Source organism: Oncorhynchus mykiss, chromosome 16 (assembly GCF_057628025.1).
Source record: "Oncorhynchus mykiss isolate SJ-2025 chromosome 16, ASM5762802v1, whole genome shotgun sequence".
Taxonomy (NCBI): domain Eukaryota; kingdom Metazoa; phylum Chordata; class Actinopteri; order Salmoniformes; family Salmonidae; genus Oncorhynchus; species Oncorhynchus mykiss.
The window spans coordinates 56,585,559-56,604,160 of NC_143037.1; the positions used below are offsets into that span (position 1 = coordinate 56,585,559).

General features: G+C 45.2%; 1 protein-coding gene across 2 annotated transcripts in view; it reads right to left on the minus strand.

Moving 5' to 3' along the window:
- The window catches only part of LOC110491103 (nucleolar protein 4-like), a 143,073-nt gene that overhangs the window by 97,527 nt on the left and 26,944 nt on the right, over window positions 1-18,602 (minus strand). For both annotated transcript variants that reach the window (XM_036947269.2, XM_036947268.2), the window contains exon 2: window positions 2,991-3,143. In XM_036947269.2, the coding sequence (XP_036803164.1) occupies window positions 2,991-3,143 (153 nt within the window). The remainder of the gene's footprint in view (window positions 1-2,990; window positions 3,144-18,602) is intronic.

Here is an 18,602-nt window from a genome sequence, read left to right on the forward strand (position 1 = left end):
GAATAAAAGAGGAATTATTCTGTTCATTACACAGTTACAGCTCTGTATACTCACTACTAATGTTATACTGATATTCTAATCATTTCATTCTTATCCAATAAAGTGAAAATAAATCCTAAAAAGGAAAGTACATGTTCTGTACAGTACTGGGGTGAAGATTTAGTTACCATGTTCAACCAGAAGAGGGCAGTATCACCAATTGAGATGGCAAAGTATCCCAATACAACACACTGGGAAAATGAAAGGTTTTGTCCCATTTACTTTAGTACAGGGCGGAACCGCATTTTCCAATGGCAGGCATGTGAAATCTCCCCATTTGAAATCAAGCTAGGAAGGAACGATGGACAATGTTGCCCAGGTGTGTGCTTTGCACTGCGGTCATCGCCCTCAATCGAAATAAACTAGACATCTGGCCTTCAGCGACTGTGGAGACGCTCACAGAGAGAATTGCTGAATAGTTGTCAGGGAGAGAGAAATACCTTCTTCCAATGACCACAAGGTCAGCTTTGCACTAGAATCTAATATCCTTGCCAGACCCTTCAATCTAAAGTGAGAAACGTTTTCTTTCACACACACAAAATGGAAAAATCTTGCGAAGTTGCAGCATTTTCTTGTAATGAAGTGAGGTAACAATAAAAAACGGGGGGGGCGAAGATATGGTGGCGGTAAGTGTCACAGAGATTGCGGTAATGTTATTGACTGGAAATGAATATGTTAGTTTATCTGAAATAGAGAATTGAGGGTTCAGTGAATGAACTGAAGAGAAAAATACATATTTGCCAACATGAATGTTCTGGGTCAATGGTGATGCCTGCTGTCTTGCGAGAAAATATTCAGAGGGTGGTCCAGAAGTATTATACAAATCTATTTCAACTATCCCATTCATTTTAATGGGATACGGAGAAAGCGAGTGTTAGTGCTATTGATTGTGTCTAAACACCAAAAACCAGATGGACGGCGAGAGAGAGAGAGAAACAAGTCACGAAACAGGAATGAATACTAAAGATCGAAAGAGGAACAGAGAACAGAACATATATTGCCAAATAATCATAAAGACAGGCGATTAAAAGAGAGTGTCAAATAGAAACAGAGCCAGGGGAGAGAGAGAGGCAGCAGGCTAAGATAGATATAAAGGTGTTGACACACAGGGTGACCGTGTGATCGAAGAGAAAGATTGAGTAAAAGGGAAGAATGAGACAGATGGAGAGAAATATAAAGTAAAAGGTATTGAGATACAGGTAGAGAGAAAGATCAAGTGAAAGGAGAGTGAGAGACAGTTTTTTTTTAAAATGGCACCGATAGAGATGGCAGCTTTGCTTCAAGTCCTTAGGAAACTGTGCAGTGTTTGTTTTTTTATGTATTATTTCTTACATTGTTAGCTCAGAAAACCTTAACTGTTATTACATACAGTGGGCTTGACTAGATTGTGTTTATTAGGTTGTGTTGTGAAATTTGTTAGATGTTACCTGTTAGATACTGCTGCACTGTCAGATCTAAACTCAGCAAAAAAAGAAACTTCATTGTAAAGGGTTTAAACACTGTTTCTCATGCTTTTTCAATGAACCATAAACAATTAATGAACATGCACCTGTGGAACGGTCGTTAACACACTAACAGCTTACAGAAGGTAGGCGATTAAGGTCACAGTTATGAAAATCTAGGACACTAAAGAGGCCTTTCTACTGACTCTGAAAAACACCAGAATAAAGATGCCCAGGGTCCCTGCTCATCTATGTGAACATGTCTTAGACATGCTGCAAGGAGGCATGAGGACTGCAGATGTGGCCAGGGCAATAAATTGCAATGTCCGTACTGTGAGACTCCTAAGACAGTGCTACAGGGAGACAGGTCGGACAGCTGATCGTCGTATAACAACACCTGCACAGGATCGGTACATCCGAACATCACACCTGCGGGACAGGTACAGGATGGCAACAACAACTGCCCGAGTTACACCAGGAACGCACAATCCCTCCATCGGTGCTCAGACTGTCTGCAATAGGCTGAGAGAGGTTGGACTGAGGGCTTGTAGGCCTGTTGTAAGCCAGGTCCTCACCAGACATCACCGGTAACAACGTTGCCTATGGCCACAAACCCACCGTCGCTGGACCAGACAGGACTGGCAAAAATTGCTCTTCACTGACAAGTCGTGGTTTTGTCTCACCAGGGGTGATGGTCGGATTTGCGTTTATCGTCAAAGGAATGAGCGTTACACCGAGGCCTGTACTCTGCAGCGGGATCGATTTGGAGGTGGAGGGTCCGTCATGGTCTGGGGCGGTGTGTCACGGCATCATTGGACTGAGCTTGTTGTCATTGCAGGCAATCTCAAAGCTGTGCATTACAGGGAAGACATCCTCCTCCCTAACGTGGTACCCTTCCTGCAGGCTCATCCTGACATGACCGTCCAGCATGACAATGCCACCAGCCATACTGCTCGTTCTGTGCGTGATTTCCTGCTAGACAGGAATGTCAGTGTTCTGCCATGGCCAGCGAAGAGCCCGGATCTCAATCCCATTGAGCAGGTCTGGGACCTGTTGGATCGGAGGGTGAGGGCTTGTGCCATTCCCCCCAGAAATGTCCAGGAACTTGCAGGTGCCTTGGTGGAAGAGCAAGAACTGGCAAATCTGGTGCAGTGCATGAGGAGGAGATGCACTACAGTACTTAATGCAGTTGGTGGCCACACCAGGGACACATTGTTCAGGGACACATTATTCAATTTCTCTTAGTCACATGTCTGTGGAACTTCAGTTTATGTCTCAATTGTTGAATCTTGTTATGTTCATACGCATATTTACACATGTTAAGTTTGCTGAAAATAAACACAGCTGACAGTGAGAGGACGTTTATTTTTTTGCTGAGTTTAGAAGCATTAGCATTTTGCTACACTCGCAATAACATCTGCTAACCATGTGTACGTGACCAATAAAATTTGATTTGATAAAGAGGGGGAATGTGTGAGAGAGGTAGAGAGATAAAGAGTGTATTTTCACCGCTTTGTAGGTCTTCTTCTGTCCGGCGTGTTTGGGTGCTTTGCCGGGGTCGGTGCTGATCTCTACGTGCATGGCATAGATGATGTCAAAGAAGTCCTCCACCACCGCCACCCTCTTCAGAGAGGATTCCGACCCAGAGCTCCCGTCCACACACTGCAGGAGAGGAGAGGACGAGTGGTACTTTAGCAGACTGGATCATTGGGATGAGTCCTAGAGCACAAGGCACCAAGGCTACACACATACACACACAATACCATATTATGTAAAGCGGCTGACACATTATGCCAACACATAACCTAAGAGCCCCCAATAGGTAATCAAATTAAAATTCTCTCTTAAAATCAGTCTTTAGTTTCGATAACCCTAATTTTCTTTCACAAAACAATCAAATCTCCTACTAAAAAAAGCCTGAAAATGATTGATCATTTTTATGAAGACCATTAATAGTGAGCAGGGCTGTAACCAGGGTTTGAGTTTTAATGAGGTCCATAAGGCATTTCAATACAATAAAACAATTTGAAATGGTATTTGGAGAACAGCAAAAAAAAGCAAAAATGACCTGAGTCATTATCACCTTGGCTGCTGTAGGTTCATTCACCTCAGTTGATCTACAAACACATAACCTATTAGCTATACAATTGTAACGTTATACCCCTGAAAGGGGGGTAAATATGAGTCATGATTCACACTGACATAGCATCAGTGATAAAAACAAACATTTTAGAACTGTATCGATTGCATTTCAATGTAGGCCTACAGGGTATGTGGAGATATTCATATTGAAACATTATATATATATATATATATATATATATATATATATATATATATATATATATATATATATATATATATATATATATATATATATATATTTATTTATTCCTAACTCGTTTGATAAGATTAGTACAGATTCTCAGTGGACACCACATGGGTCAACCCCAAGTTTGGGAACTTCTGTACTAACCTTTTTCTGCTTGCTTCCTCTCGCTCTGTCTCTGCTGCCTCAGCTTCACCACTGAGCGCCACATCACTGTCTGTCTGTCTCAGTAGCCTACTCTCTCCAAAGCAACGTTAATATGAGAACTTAATGGCATGTATTTTGCTCCTGCTGAGGTAGGCTCCGTTTAACATTAGCCAGCTATAAGGATTAAGTAATAAGCTAAGTAATACTAGCCAGAGCCCTTCAACATTACTGCAATAGAAGTCTGCTGGCAGTTAGCCACCAGACTGACATCTATGAGCGACTATTTACCAGTTGTGCACTCATTCTCAGAAAGTCGGGGTTTGTTTGTTTGGGGGATGTCTGTAGACATGGCAGGAGTCAAGGGACGGTTTTAAAATTGGCTTTTGTCCGGCATCTCGCAAACACACGGTCATCAGCATCTCTGACTCTCTAGTCCAGGCTACTTGGGCCAAGTCCAAGCTGGGGTACAGTAGTTAGTTTCACGTCAGACCCTCCACCTGTGCCGCGAGAGGGCGGAGAGAGTTTGAGTGGTGAGGCAAATCACTTAGGCAAATCTGGGGGACGCAGGCGAACATAATGAACAAACCACTGTCCATGATTCCACTCAGACTTCGCAAAGATGTCGGCGCGATTATAACTCACTCAGATCAATAATCTAATTTTTCTGAGCTTCGATCAACGCATGGGACCAATATTTAGATGTTGACCTGTAATATATTTTATTTATTGTGTGTAACATATATATTTGTATTATTTATTTTTCAAATTACTAAAAATGACCAAGGTCATGATAGTGTGGATGATGATGGTGGTATTGTAGAAGTTCTGTGCAGACACCCAAGCCCACACGCGTGTACACATACACAGGCTAGGAGAGAGAGTGGTGCTGGGATTTCTGAGTCTTCTTGGGAATGTCCATATTCTCCCCCAAGGCCAGTGGAGAGCTGTGTGTGTGTACTAGGGGGAGGGGGGTTGAGGGGGTATACCTGCCAGGAGCACACACACACACACACACACACACACACACACACACACACACACACACACACACACACACACACACACACACACACACACACACACACACACACACAGAGAGAGAGAATGTGTAAAACAGCAGGTGGTGCACAAAATGCACTTTAAATCGCTACAAAGAAATGGCTCTTTGAAGTCTGTTTTTTTCATTGCTTTGTTTGGTTGGTTGCTTCTTTCACTAGCTGTTCAATCATTGTATTCTCCCTCCTACCAAAGTGTGTGGTCAACAAACTGACACAATTTCGAAAACAGTTAAGGTAAGAGAGGTGAGATCTTTTGTCTTTGTTCAGGATCTTCAAAATGACCACAGGTGGCCGAACCAAACTTTGTTATTTGTAGGCTACTGTAGACAATATTAAGTGTATGTAGTCATCAGGGATTCACGTGATAACAAAACATTGATAAGGCTATCAACACCATATTCTAATTCAAGTTTACCACAGCTCAAAACATTACATTTAATGAAGTAATTTCATTCTCATATTGTGATTTAAGAATTCTTCATATTTACATCTTCACAATTCACAATGAATCTATCATGACCCTTTGCTTATCTTTACACTAATAATTTTCAGAGCTCCAGCTCCAACAGCATAAAGCACCACCCAACACAAACAGCTCCACGCTAAAAAGGGTGGGGGGGGAAACACTTCTAGTTCCAACCAGCGTTCTGCTCACAATAAGGCAAAACGTGCTGCCATGACAACCGGATAGCTAACCTCTCGGGCAGGTGTGTGGGGCAGCGGGTCATGTGACACAGGCTGCACCTAGTAAAACTTGAATTTCCACAACAAGCAGAATGAACAGCGTGTGGGGGGCTGACAGATTTTCACGTTATCCAAAATACACACACACACCACATTCTCTCTGGCTTCTTCCTCATTATTTTGTCTCTATTTCTCCCGCTCTATAACATGTTGGTATCATCTCTCCACAGTCTCTGTCATCATGCGAGTATATTCCCTGTCTATGAGCTGGGCTGAGGAGATGTTTCTGTCTGTCCTATGTTGTGGTGCTGGGCACGCCTCTAGTCTGTTGCCCTCGTTTTGGCTTTGTGTGGGACTCGCTGGAGCCGACAGGTGAACATGGGGGATGTGTGTGTGTGTCCGTACCTGTGTGTGTTGTGTTCTGGGGTAGTTCTCTCCTCATTACTGTATAAAACATTGATCCCTGGGCACCTTTACAGAAGCAACAGTCAGGGAGTCAATGAACTAACTCACTCCCCTTCCTCCCCCTACCTCTCTCTCAAGCCGCAGGTAATGAAGGTTGCCATGGCAGCGCGGAGCAGCGTGCAGAGCCGAGAGGGCTGCAAGCTTCTAAAGCACCCAAGCTTCTAAAGCACCCGCTCCCTTCATGGTCACCGTAATGCCATTCAAACAATGGTGATGATGAGGATGAAGATGTTATTTCTCATCGAAAGGTAGAGGCATCGGTGGGACAAGGGGGCTGTTGTTGATTACTCTATAAATAATCCACAAGGCCCATTAAAGATAACATTGGTCATTAACATAGGCTAGCCCTGGGTCTTATTCACAACAAACTCCTACAGTCTCACGTCAGAATAAGTCGTTCATCCATATTTTCAAACGTCAAATTTCAAAGTTGTTCCAAATGTCAAATTCAGAGGCAAATGCTAACGCCCATCACCATCAACAACACCCTAGCAAAGCCTACTTGAAGGTAACAGCACTGTTGCTCCCAGTGGCCGATTTCCATGTCATCTCCCGAGGTCCTCAGACATGCATGGACATATATTAACAATGTTAATAATATATTACTATAGCGCTTTTCATAAGAATCTCAAAGAGCTTCAAAAGCAAAAAGCAATACATCATCACGAGTATCTAGCTGTAGTTAGCTAGGTCAACCAATACATCATCATGAGTAGCCTAGCTATAGTTAGCTAGGTCAACCAATACATCATGAGTATCTAGCTATAGTTAGCTAGGTCAACCAATACATCATCATGAGTAGCCTAGCTATAGTTAGCTAGGTCAACCAATACATCATGAGTAGCTAGCTATAGTTAGCTAGGTCAACCAATACATCATCATGAGTAGCCTAGCTATAGTTAGCTAGGCCAACCAATACATCATCATTAATAGCCTAGCTATAGTTAGTTAGGTCAACCAATACATCATCATTAATAGCCTAGCTATAGTTAGTTAGGTCAACCAATACATCATCATGAGTCTGGACCCTTTGCTGCCGACACGGAGCCCCACCGATCCATCACGACTGGTCTACCGACGTAACCGTCTGAGGGGGTTTCTGTCCCGAAGCAAACACCAGTTAGCCTGGAGTTAGCTTCGAGCTAGGCCCATCTCCCGGCTAGCCGAAGAAATCCATCAGATAATCCCTGGGCTTCAATACCTCTTTTACCAATTGGCCTGGACCCTTTGCTGCCAACACGGAGCCCCGCCGATCCATCACGACTGGTCTGCCGACGTAACCGTCCAAGGGGGTTTCTACAGGCTCCCCCGTTGCGAAGTCCCCCTGAGGCACATCTGCTAGCCTGCTGCTATCCCCGGCCTGCTAGCTGTCTGAATCTCCGTGACTCCAGCTCGCCTAGCTACTCACTGGACCCTATGATTTCTCGGCTACACATGCCTCTCCCTAATGTCAATATGCCTTGTCTATTGCTGTTTTAATTAGTCATTTTTTGTCTTATTTCTATGTAGAGCCTCCAGCCCTGCTCAATATGCCTTAGCTAGCCCTGTTGTTTCACCCCCCACACATGCAGTGACCGCACCTGGCTTAAATGGCGCTCCTAGAGACAAAACCTCTCTCATCGTCACTCAATGCCTAGGTTTACCTCCACTGTACTCACATCCTACCATACCCTTGTCTGTACATTATGCCTTGAATCCATTCTTCTGCGCCCAGAAACCTGCTCCTTTAACTCTCTGTTCCGAACACACTAGACCACCAGTTCTTTTAGATTTTAGCCGTACTCTTATCCTACTCCTCCTTTGTTCCTCTGGTGATGTAGAGGTTAACCCAGGCCCTGCAGCCCCCAGCATCACTCCCATTCCCCAGGCGCTCTCATTTGTTGACTTCTGTAACCGTAAAAGCATTGGTTTCATGCATGTTAACATTAGAATCCTCCTCCCTAAGTTGTTTTATTCACTGCTTTAGCAGACTCTGCCATCCCGGATGTCCTAGCCGTGTCTGAATCCTGGCTTAGGAAGGCCACCAAAAATCCTGAAATGTCCATCCTTAACTATAACATTTTCCGACACGATAGAACTGCCAAAGGGGGCAGAGTTGCAATCTACTGCAGAGATCGCCTGCAGAGTTCTGTCATACTATCCAGGTCTATGCCCAAAAAATTCAAGCTTCTTCTTTTAAAAATCCACCTATCCAGAAACAAGTCTCTCACAGTTGCCATTTGTTATAGACCCCCTTCAGCCCCCAGCTGTGCCTTGGACACCATATGTGAGTTGATCGTCCCCAATCTATCTTCAGAGTTCGTACTGTTAGGTGACCTAAACTTGGACTTGCTTAACACCCCGGCCATCCTACAATCTAAAATAGATGCCCCCAATATCACACAAATTATCAAGGAACCTACCAGGTACAACCCAAAATCCGTAACCATGGGCACCCTCTTAGATATCATCCTGTCAAACTTGCCCTCTAAATACACCTCTGCTGTCTTCAACCAGGATCTCAGTGATCACTGCCTTATTGCCTGCGTGCATAATGGGTCCGCGGTCAAACGACCACCCCTCATCACTGTCAAACACTCCCTAAAACACTTCAGCGAACAGGCCTTTCTAACCGACCTGGCCCAGGTATCCTGGAAGGATATCGACCTCATCCCGTCATTAGAGGATGCCTGGTTGCTCGTCAAAAGTGCTTTCCTCTCCAGCTTAAAAAAGCATGCCCCATTCAAAAAAATGTAGAACTAAGAACAGATATGGTTCACCCCAGACTTGACTGCCCTTGACCAGCACAAAAACATTCTGTGGCGTTCTGCATTAGCATCGAATAGCCCCCGCGAAATGCAATTCTTCAGGGAAGTCAGGAAACAATATACTCAGTCAGATAGGAAAGCTAAGGCTAGCGTTTTCAAACAGAAATTTGCTTCCTGTAGCACGAATTCCAAAAAGTTGAGACACTATAAAGTCCATGGAGAAAAAGAGCACCTCCTCCCACCTGCCCACTGCACCGAGGATAGAAAACACTGTCACTGCCGATAAATCTATGATAACCGATAATTTATATAAGAATTTATTCACGGGTGGGCTTGCTTTCTAACCTGGCTACCCATACCCAGGCCAACACCTCAGCACCCCCTGCAGCAACTTGCCCAAACTCCCGCCGCTTCTCCTTCACCCAAATCCAAACATCTGATGTTCTGAAAGAGCTGCAAAATCTGGATCCCTACAAATCAGCTGGGCTAGACAATCTGGACCCTCTCTTTCTAAAATTATCTGCCGAAATTGTTGCAACCCCTATTACTAGCTTATTCAACCTCTCTTTTGTATCGTCTAAGATCCCCAAAGATCGGAAAGCTGCTGCGGTCATCCCCCTCTTCAAAGGGGGAGACACCATAGGCCCAAACGGTTATAGACCTATATCCATCCTGCCCTGCCTTTCTAAAATCTTTGAAAGCCAAGTCAACAAACAGATCACCGACCATTTCGAATCCCGCCGTACCTTCTCCACTATGCAATCTGGTTTCCGAGCTGGTCATGGTCAGGTGCACCTCAGCCACGCTCAAGGTCCTAAACGAGGTCCTAAACGATATCATAACCGCCATCGATAAAAGACAGTACTGTGCAGCCGTCTTCATCGACCTGGCCAAGGCTTTCGAGTCTGTCAATCACAGCATTCTTATCGGCAGACTCAATAGCCATGGCTTCTCAAATCACTGCCTCGCCTGGTTCACCAACTACTTCTCTGATAGAGTTCAGTGTGTCAAATTGGAGGGCCTGTTGTCCAGACTCTATGTCCAGTCTCTATGGGGGTTCCACAGGGCTCAATTCTCGGGCCGACTCTTTTCTCTGTATATGTCAATGATGTCACTCTTGCTTCTGGTGATTCTCTGATCCACCTCTATGCAGATGACACCATTCTGTATACATCTGGCCTTCTTTGGACACTGTGCTAACAACCTCCAAATGAGCTTCAACGCCATACAACACTCCTTCCGTGGCCTCCAACTGCTTGAAAATGCTAGTAAAACTAAGTGCATGCTCTTCAACCGATTGCTGTCCGCACTCTCCGGCCCGACTAGCATCACTACTCTGGACGATTCTGACCTAGAATACGTGGACAACTACAAATACCTAGGTGTCTGGTTAGACTGTAAACTCTCCTTCCAGACTCACATTAAGCATCTCCAATCCAAAATTAAATCTAGAATCGGCTTCGCAACAAAGCCTCCTTCAGTCATGCTGAAGAACATAACCTCGTAAAACTGACTATACTACCGATCCTTGACTTCGGCAATGTCATTTACAAAATAGCCCCCAACACTCTACTCTACAAACTGAATGTAGTCTATCACAGTGCCATCCGTTTTATCACCATAGCCCCATATACTACCCACCACTGCGACCTCTATGCTCTCGTTGGCTGGCCCTCACTACATATCCATCGCCAAACCCACTTGCTCCAGGTCATCTGTAAGTCTCTGCTAGGTAAAGCCCCGCCTTATCTCAGCTCACTGGTCACCACAGCAACACCCACCCATAACACGCGCTCCAGCAGGTATATTGCACTGGTCATCCCCAAAGCCAAATCAAATCGTTATTCGTCACATACACATGGTTAGCAGATGTGAATGCGAGTGTAGCGAAATACTTGTGCTTCTAGTTCCGACCATGCAGTAATATGCAACAAGCAATCTAACAATTTCACAACAACTACCTTTTAAACACAAGTGTAAAGGAATTAATAAGAATATGTACATATAAATATATGGATGAGCGATGGCTGAACGGCATTGGCAAGATGCAGCAGATGGTATAGAGTATAGTATATACAGTGGGGCAAAAAAGTATTTAGTCAGCCACCAATTGTGCAAGTTCTCCCACTTAAAAAGATGAGAGAGGCCTGTAATTTTCATCATAGGTACACTTAAACTATGACAGATAAAATGAGAAAAAAATCCAGAAAATCACATTGTAGGATTTTTAATTAATTTATTAGCAAATTATGGTGGAAAATAAGTATTTGGTCAATAACAAAAGTTTATCTCAATTCTTTGTTATATACCCTTTGTTGGCAATGACAGAGGTCAAACGTTAAAATAAAAAAAATGAGTAGCTAGCTATAGTTAGTCAGGTCAACCAATACATCATCATGAGTAGCCTAGCTATAATTAGCTATGTCAACCAAAACATCATCATGAATTGTTAGCTATAATTAGTTTGGTCAACCAATAGAGTGCATGCATCCTCCAAAGATGGAGAGGGACAGTTCATGGCTTGATCAGACGAAGGTGGTCAGGGAGACAGTTGATGAAGAGTCTGGTGGCGATCATGTAGAGGGCTACTCTGGGAACCAGCTTGAGTCAACATTGAGAGCATCCTGACCGGTTGCATCACTGCCTGGTACGGCAATTGCTCGGCCTCCGACCGCAAGGCACTTCAGAGGCTAGTGCGTATGGCCCAGTACATCACTGGGGCAAAGCTGCCTGCCATCCAGGACCTCTATACCAGGCGGTGTCAGAGGAAGGCCCTAAAAATTGTCAAAGACCCCAGCCACCCCAGTCATAGACTGTTCTCTCTACTACCACATGGCAAGCGGTACCGGAGTGCCAAGTCTAGGACAAAAAGGCTTTCTCAACAGTTTTTAACCCCAAGACTCCTGAACAGGTAACCAAATGGATACCCGGATTATCTGCATTGTGTGTCCCCCCCCATAGTGCATAGTCACTTTAACAATACCTACATGTACATACTACCTCAATAAGCCTTACTAACAGGTGTCTGTATACAGCCTTGCTACTCTTTTTTCAAATGTCTTTTTACTGTTGTTTTATTTCTTTACACACACACAAAACCTTTTTTTCCGCACCATTGGTTAGAGCCTGTAAGTAAGCATTTCACTGTAAGGTGAACCTGTTGTATTCGGTGCACGTGACAAATAAACTTTGATTTGAGTCATGTAGCTACTGGACTCCTTCACAATGTATGGCTTGGGCGACGCCTCAGCAGCTCTAGACGCCAGAAAGCTCACCACACACAGTTCAGAGTAGTAGCCAGTCGTCCTCACTATGAGCACTCTGCCTCAGCACTGCATTCCTTTACTGCATCTCCCATTCATCTCAAGCTTCAGGTGACTCTTCAATTGATGAACACCAAACAGGAGAAAACAGACTGAAACAAAGAGGGACAACCTAAACTTGTCCAATAAGAATCACACATTTTTGTTTGCCATTGCAAAACGTTTTGCTACAGTGTGTCATAATTAATTTAACCCTGCTTTATAGCTTCTAAAGCTCCATGGCATGCCCCTGTGCCAGCTCCAGCAGTAATGCCCCCTACAGGGAGGTCAGAGGAGAAGACTGCACTGGCCCACACCAGACTACCTTCAGGAGATGACTACTAGGGAATGACACGTGGGCTGCCAGCCTGCCTGCCCACTACCCCTGTGACTGCCTGGGACACATTATGACGCAAAACATACACCCCCCCCCCCCCCTCCCATCCCCTTACGGTTGTAGGGCACATCAGCGGCCTGGGACGATAGCATGTGCGACAGCAGAAACCACTGCGCATGGATATATGTGGGGCACGGAGGGGGGCGATGGGGGGCAGGGGTGAGTTGCACCTTATGGCACAGCAGACAGGACAGCAGGCACCGCCTCCCTACTACCACCACCCCCCACTTCCTGCCTCCCTGGCGATGAGGTCAAAGTCACAGCAAAGAGAGAGGGGAGAGAGGGCTATGGCAAAGCTGCCTGCCCTGCTGCATGCATGCCACACATAACAAAACAAACATACACTGTACACACGCATACATAAATATGTAGCCTATGTACATATAGGGTACAAGCAGCCTACACGCACCCATTTATGTACACATACCAGCAGGGTCACAACTTTTACTGGGGTCGAGGGGTCATGTCCCCCCCACATTCTGAAATTGCATTTTTGTCCCCCACAGTTTTATCTTTGCAATGTGATACGAAAGCGACAACAACAGCGGCCCGGGACGATAGCAGCTTTAAGACCATGCGGACGCCTCCGAGCGGTCAGGTAGGCTGTTTGGAGTGTTCAACCAGCTGGATTTAGGATCTTGAACACCGCAGACTGGGCTGATAGGCTGTGTGAAGGCAAAGCTTCTGGACAGCTGGCTGGACCAGCACGGGAGAGTTGAGTATAGTTCAGTGTGTATGTGTTGCACTCTTTCACCAAGTTGTAAAAGCAAGCAGAGCAGAAACTGGCTACTCTTTAGTTGACTGATGTAGCTGGCAAGGTAACTGCTGTTTCATGTAACAGGAAAAATAACTTGTGTTTATTTGCAGTGCTGAGCTAGTAACTGACATGTAACGTTAGCTAATGTTTCATCCCCTCTCGACTGAGGAGATGAATGATTAAGCTATGCTAGCTAGTAGCTACCACAGCCAGGTCAGCTCTAGCCTCTAGTTATCTGCCAGATAGCAATATGAGGAGGTTATTATTACTATCTAACTGCTGTTGGTTGTACGGAAATGTTTTGAAGCCTTTGTCCCATTTCAGAAGTAAATGAAGTTGGCTAGGTTTCGCCAGTTGATATACTGTTAGAGAGAGAACTGGACAAAATGTGGCTAACGTTAGCTATTATTTCTGCCTCAATCACACTAGACCTGAATCAAATGAAGACACCATTGGCCTAACGATTGAAGATTGATATTCTGACGTTTTTTCAGTGCAATTTGATATTTATTAGTCTGTTTTGCAATGTAACATTATTGATCTGTCAGTTTCCCTAGCTAATTCTCTACCTTCACACTAACACAGTAATAAACAGCTCTAACAAAAGGCAGGACAGATTTCTTCAACCTGCTCCCGCCCCTACCCGCTGGCTTTCTGTCCGACTCCCACCCGTTCAGACTCCCACCTTTTAGGAGTGGGAAGATGAAGAAATATGGGTGATCAATATTTAGGCCTATTTCAAGGCAATGTAGTAGACTATAGCCTAACCATAGGCCTATTTAGGAAGTACATTTTCTTGGAAAGATAATTGCCCGTGCTTCTCCGCCCATGCATAGGCTATAGTCTACTGTATTTAATTGAGACCACACGCGCACCTGTTCTTGCAGGTATGAACTGAACTGGAAGCAGCAAGAATGATGACAGCAACACTTGCTACCTTTTGCAGGCAGACACAAATAAATGGGTAATCATTATTTATTGAAAATGAAAAGGCGCAACACTCGCTCACCATAGTAGCCTAACCTATGTGCGCGTTGTGCCTTTTCCTTTTCAATGATGATGATTACATTTTCTGATTACACTGATTACACTCACGTTGGTTGAGCCCCTTCCACTTCTTTCCATTATCAACATTTATTTACAGACACTGCAGTAAACTACAGTCTAATCATATTTAAGTTAATGTCATATTTCAAGTTAACTGCCACTTTATTCTCCACCCATGTAGGCAGCCTACAACGCAACAACGCAACAGGAGCTGTGTTGATTTTTGCTTTATTCCAGGACAATGTGGACTGCCCAGACTTTCAATGTAGCAACCGTTTGCTTGAAGAGGACTACAGAGGCGAAGTGGCTACTCTCAGCAAACAAGTAGCAAACCTATACAAGCCACTGGGAAACCCACGCCCGTTTACTTTATCTCTCTCTTCTACCAGTAGCCGGACGCTGATCTGGTCTGGTGGAAATGTCGCCCTGTGTCGGCTCTCCACAGCAGACTGACCGGTACTCTGCAGGGATCCCTCCTCAAAGGGGTCTCCCCTTCCCTGGAAAACTGAGCTAGTAGTATGCTCCTGGATGACTTGGGGGATGTTGCTGTTCTTGACCCTACCAACCAGCCATGGAGATATGTCACTTGTCGTGGAAGTCGAAGACAGCGTTCTCTGGCAACAGCGGCCTCCTTGGAGATGTTAAGCCCGGACAGGACACAGACCAGAAATGGCTTCGCCGCCCTGGATCCAGAGGTTCCGGCACCTTCTTCCCTAGGGGCTTCCGATTCGAGATCAGATCCGGAGGTACTTGCGCATTCGTCCTCTGTTCTGTCTCCCTCACCGGTGGCTTCTACCTCAGGCTCAGATCCTCAGAGCTCACACCCTCATCAGACCGTGAGGCTGCGAGACTCTGGCCCATTCATCATCCATGATGGATACTACAGCTGGCTCGGGTCCATCGTGCCCCGCCACCCTTCGGTCCTTTTTTGGTGTTTTGAATTCTGCATTTTTCAGTCATGTTGATTGTTGATATGGAAATTTTGTTAGAACCTTATTTATTATATATGTCTGTGTGTAATAATATTTAACATAATAATATTACTGTGTGTGTGTTTGCATGTGCCGCTCCCTGTGCATTGGAATAATTGTAAATCCATTGGGAAAGGCTATGGAGTTTGCGTTGCAAACTATTTGGATAAAATGTGTCCATATATTGGTATTTTAGGGCCACCTATCGGTTGTAAATGTGGATGTTATCGGTCTGAGTTAAGCGGTGCGTCATTTTGTCCGATTAAATTAAATATCGGAAGCGATCGCTTGTGTATCTTGGCTACATTGGTATTTACATTTGTTGAAAATAGTTTTTCAATTTCAGTTAATAGCCTATGTCACATGTTTGCGCTATCTGTTGTATGGTGATCTTGGGCTTCATCAAGATTTATTTGTGAGTAAATCTGGCTTTGGTAATAACCAGTGCTTACCCAGCCACCGACCTCACATCACTGACACATGTAAATACTGTGCATACACGGGACAGCATTATGCTGCTATTGGAAAGTTCTGCTGGATAGCATCCATGTAAACCAAGGGATAGTCTGAGGCAGCAAGCAACACACACAGACACACATAAAAGGTTTTTGATAGTGTTGATACTGGACCCTGACAAGAAATGAACAGAGCCAAATAAAGGATAGAAAGAAATGTCATGCTACATTTCAGACAGGCTTTCAGTGTAAGGCACTGTGCTTACTGTGCTACCATCAATTGGGTGTTTATCTATGCATCACATCTCTCTTTTCCCCAACCCTTCACTCCCTTCATCCCTTCTCTCACAATTCCTTTCTCCCACGCTCCATCCCCTTATCCACCTATACCTCCATCTCTCTTCTTCCCTTTCACTCTCTGTCTCTGTCCCTTCTCTGCCCCCCTGACCCCCCGCACTTCCAGGCCTGTGCTCCCTCCAGCGGCACAGAATAATTGTAGCCTTTCTCCTCTCTTTCCCATCTCTCTCTGTATTTTTCTCGCTCTCTTTAACTCCCCCGTCCCATTCCAAACAGCCCTGTTGCTAGGAGACGTGAGGGGTCGATTCAGTAAACGGCTGCCTGCCCCTACCCCTCACCCTGCCAGCCCACCCCTTCTCTGATGGGCGGCTGTGAATGGAGGGATCGAGGGAGGAGGAGGAGAGCTGCAGTGTGCACAGCCTCAGCAGACGGTAGGGAGTGTGTCCAGCCGCGGGGACAAACAGACGTAGCCAATGTGCATCACATCCAAGATACACACACATGCCCTCACAAACATACTCATCAAGGGCACATATGTAGACAAGCACATAATCACGCATGCACACACACACAGAGAGAGAGAAAGCCATCTCATACACAGACACACTCCAAGCATCAGAGGCACTGCTTAAAATAACAAGACGCAGCAGATAAAGGATAAAGCATCTCCAAACAATACTAATATATTGTAAGTAGCCTGGATTATATCCACAGGTGTGTGTTTGAGGAGCCCCATGCCTTTATTTGTTTGCCAACAGTCATCAAGTCCATATATAGTACTAGTATATACGACTGCCAATTTCCAATTCATTCTCTTTATGCACCTCATTGTGGTGGGTAGTAGAGCACGTCTTGGAGCAGGCTGCGGTGGAATGTGGCTCCACAAAGCCGACGCACGGTGACCTGCTTCTGTTCTGTTCTCTCCAGTCAGTCACAGATAGAGGCGAGACGCAGCACAGAGAAACACCCTCAAGACGAGCCATCCAAGAAACACACTTCAGATGGGCAATGGGTAGAGAGATGGAGGGGTGAGATAGTACTGTAGGTGGATGGAGAGAGAGTGGAGACAGAGAGATGGGGCAGAGGCTGCAGAAAAGGGGTACGGATGAGTGTGTTGTGCTCACAGCTCTGTTAGCTCACAGTGGCCCATTTTATGGGCCAATCTTCCATAATGGTTTCCTTAGTAAGCAAACTGTTGTCTGAATTACAGATCAGGGTGCCCACACAGTGCCCAGTGTGTACCAACCAGGGAAGGCTCTGTCTGTCTGACTGTCTGTCGTCACAGCTAGGTGGCACGGCTGGTGGCACAGCATAGCAGAATGGCTACATCTGCCCTCCTTCCTTCCTATCCTTGCTATCTCCATCCTGTTTTTCTCCCTCTCAAATCCTCTCTCCTTTGCTCTCATTCTGTAGATGTCCCTGTTCTATCTCCCTCCTCCCCCACCTCTCTCCGCTTCCCCTGATGTTCCCTTTCTTTACCCTATCCTTCCCCCTCTTTCTCTTCCTCCTCTCCTTCTTTCCGGACCTGGAGAATGCTTCATTATGTTGGTTAGGGGGCTGGCGGGCTCCTCCTCTCCTCTCTCCCAGTGGAGGATTAAAACACTTGACAAACCCAATATCCCATTCCAGACGCTCCAGATCGCTCCTCTGTCTCCCCTCATCCTCCACTCGTCCCTCCCCTCATCCCTCCCCAACGCCCCAGTGCACTTACATGCTGCCTGCCATGTTATATCGCATGCGTTCCTATTTGTACTCATTTCTGCTCATACTGTACCACCTAGCAGCAGGAGAAACACAACTACAAACATGGAATGAATGCTCCAGTAGACCACCTGCTATAGAGGCTACCAATACACTGAGTATACAAAACATTAGGAATACCCACCTAATATTGAGTTCCCCCCCCTTTTGCCCTCTGAACAGTCTCAATTTGTCAGGGCATGGACTCTACAAGGTGTCGAAAGCGTTCCACAGGGATGCTGGCCCATGTTGACTCCAATGCTTCCCCCAGTTGTCAAGTTGGCTGGATGTCCTTTGGGTGGTGGACCATTCTTGATACACACGGGAAACTGTTGAGAGTGAAAAACCCAGCAGCATTGCAGTTCTTGACACAAACCGTTGTGCCTGGCACCTACTACCATACCCGGTTCAAGGCACTTACATTTATTTGTCTTGCCCATTCAAGAGAGAGAGAGCGCTATATTTCATAAAATATGTTTTTTCACTTTCACATACATAGCTAGTATCATATGCAGCCCGGATTAAACAGAGAGGGATGCTATGTTAGCTAGATGGCTATGGCTGTCTAACACTGGAACTCTTCCAATTAATCAAATGACCACCAGACTAGTACATTACCCCCTGTACATAGCCCTGTTATTGTGGTACTTTTTATTATTCCATTTTAATTTTACTTTAGTTAATTTAGTAAATATTTTCTTAACTCTTCTTGAACTGCACTGTTG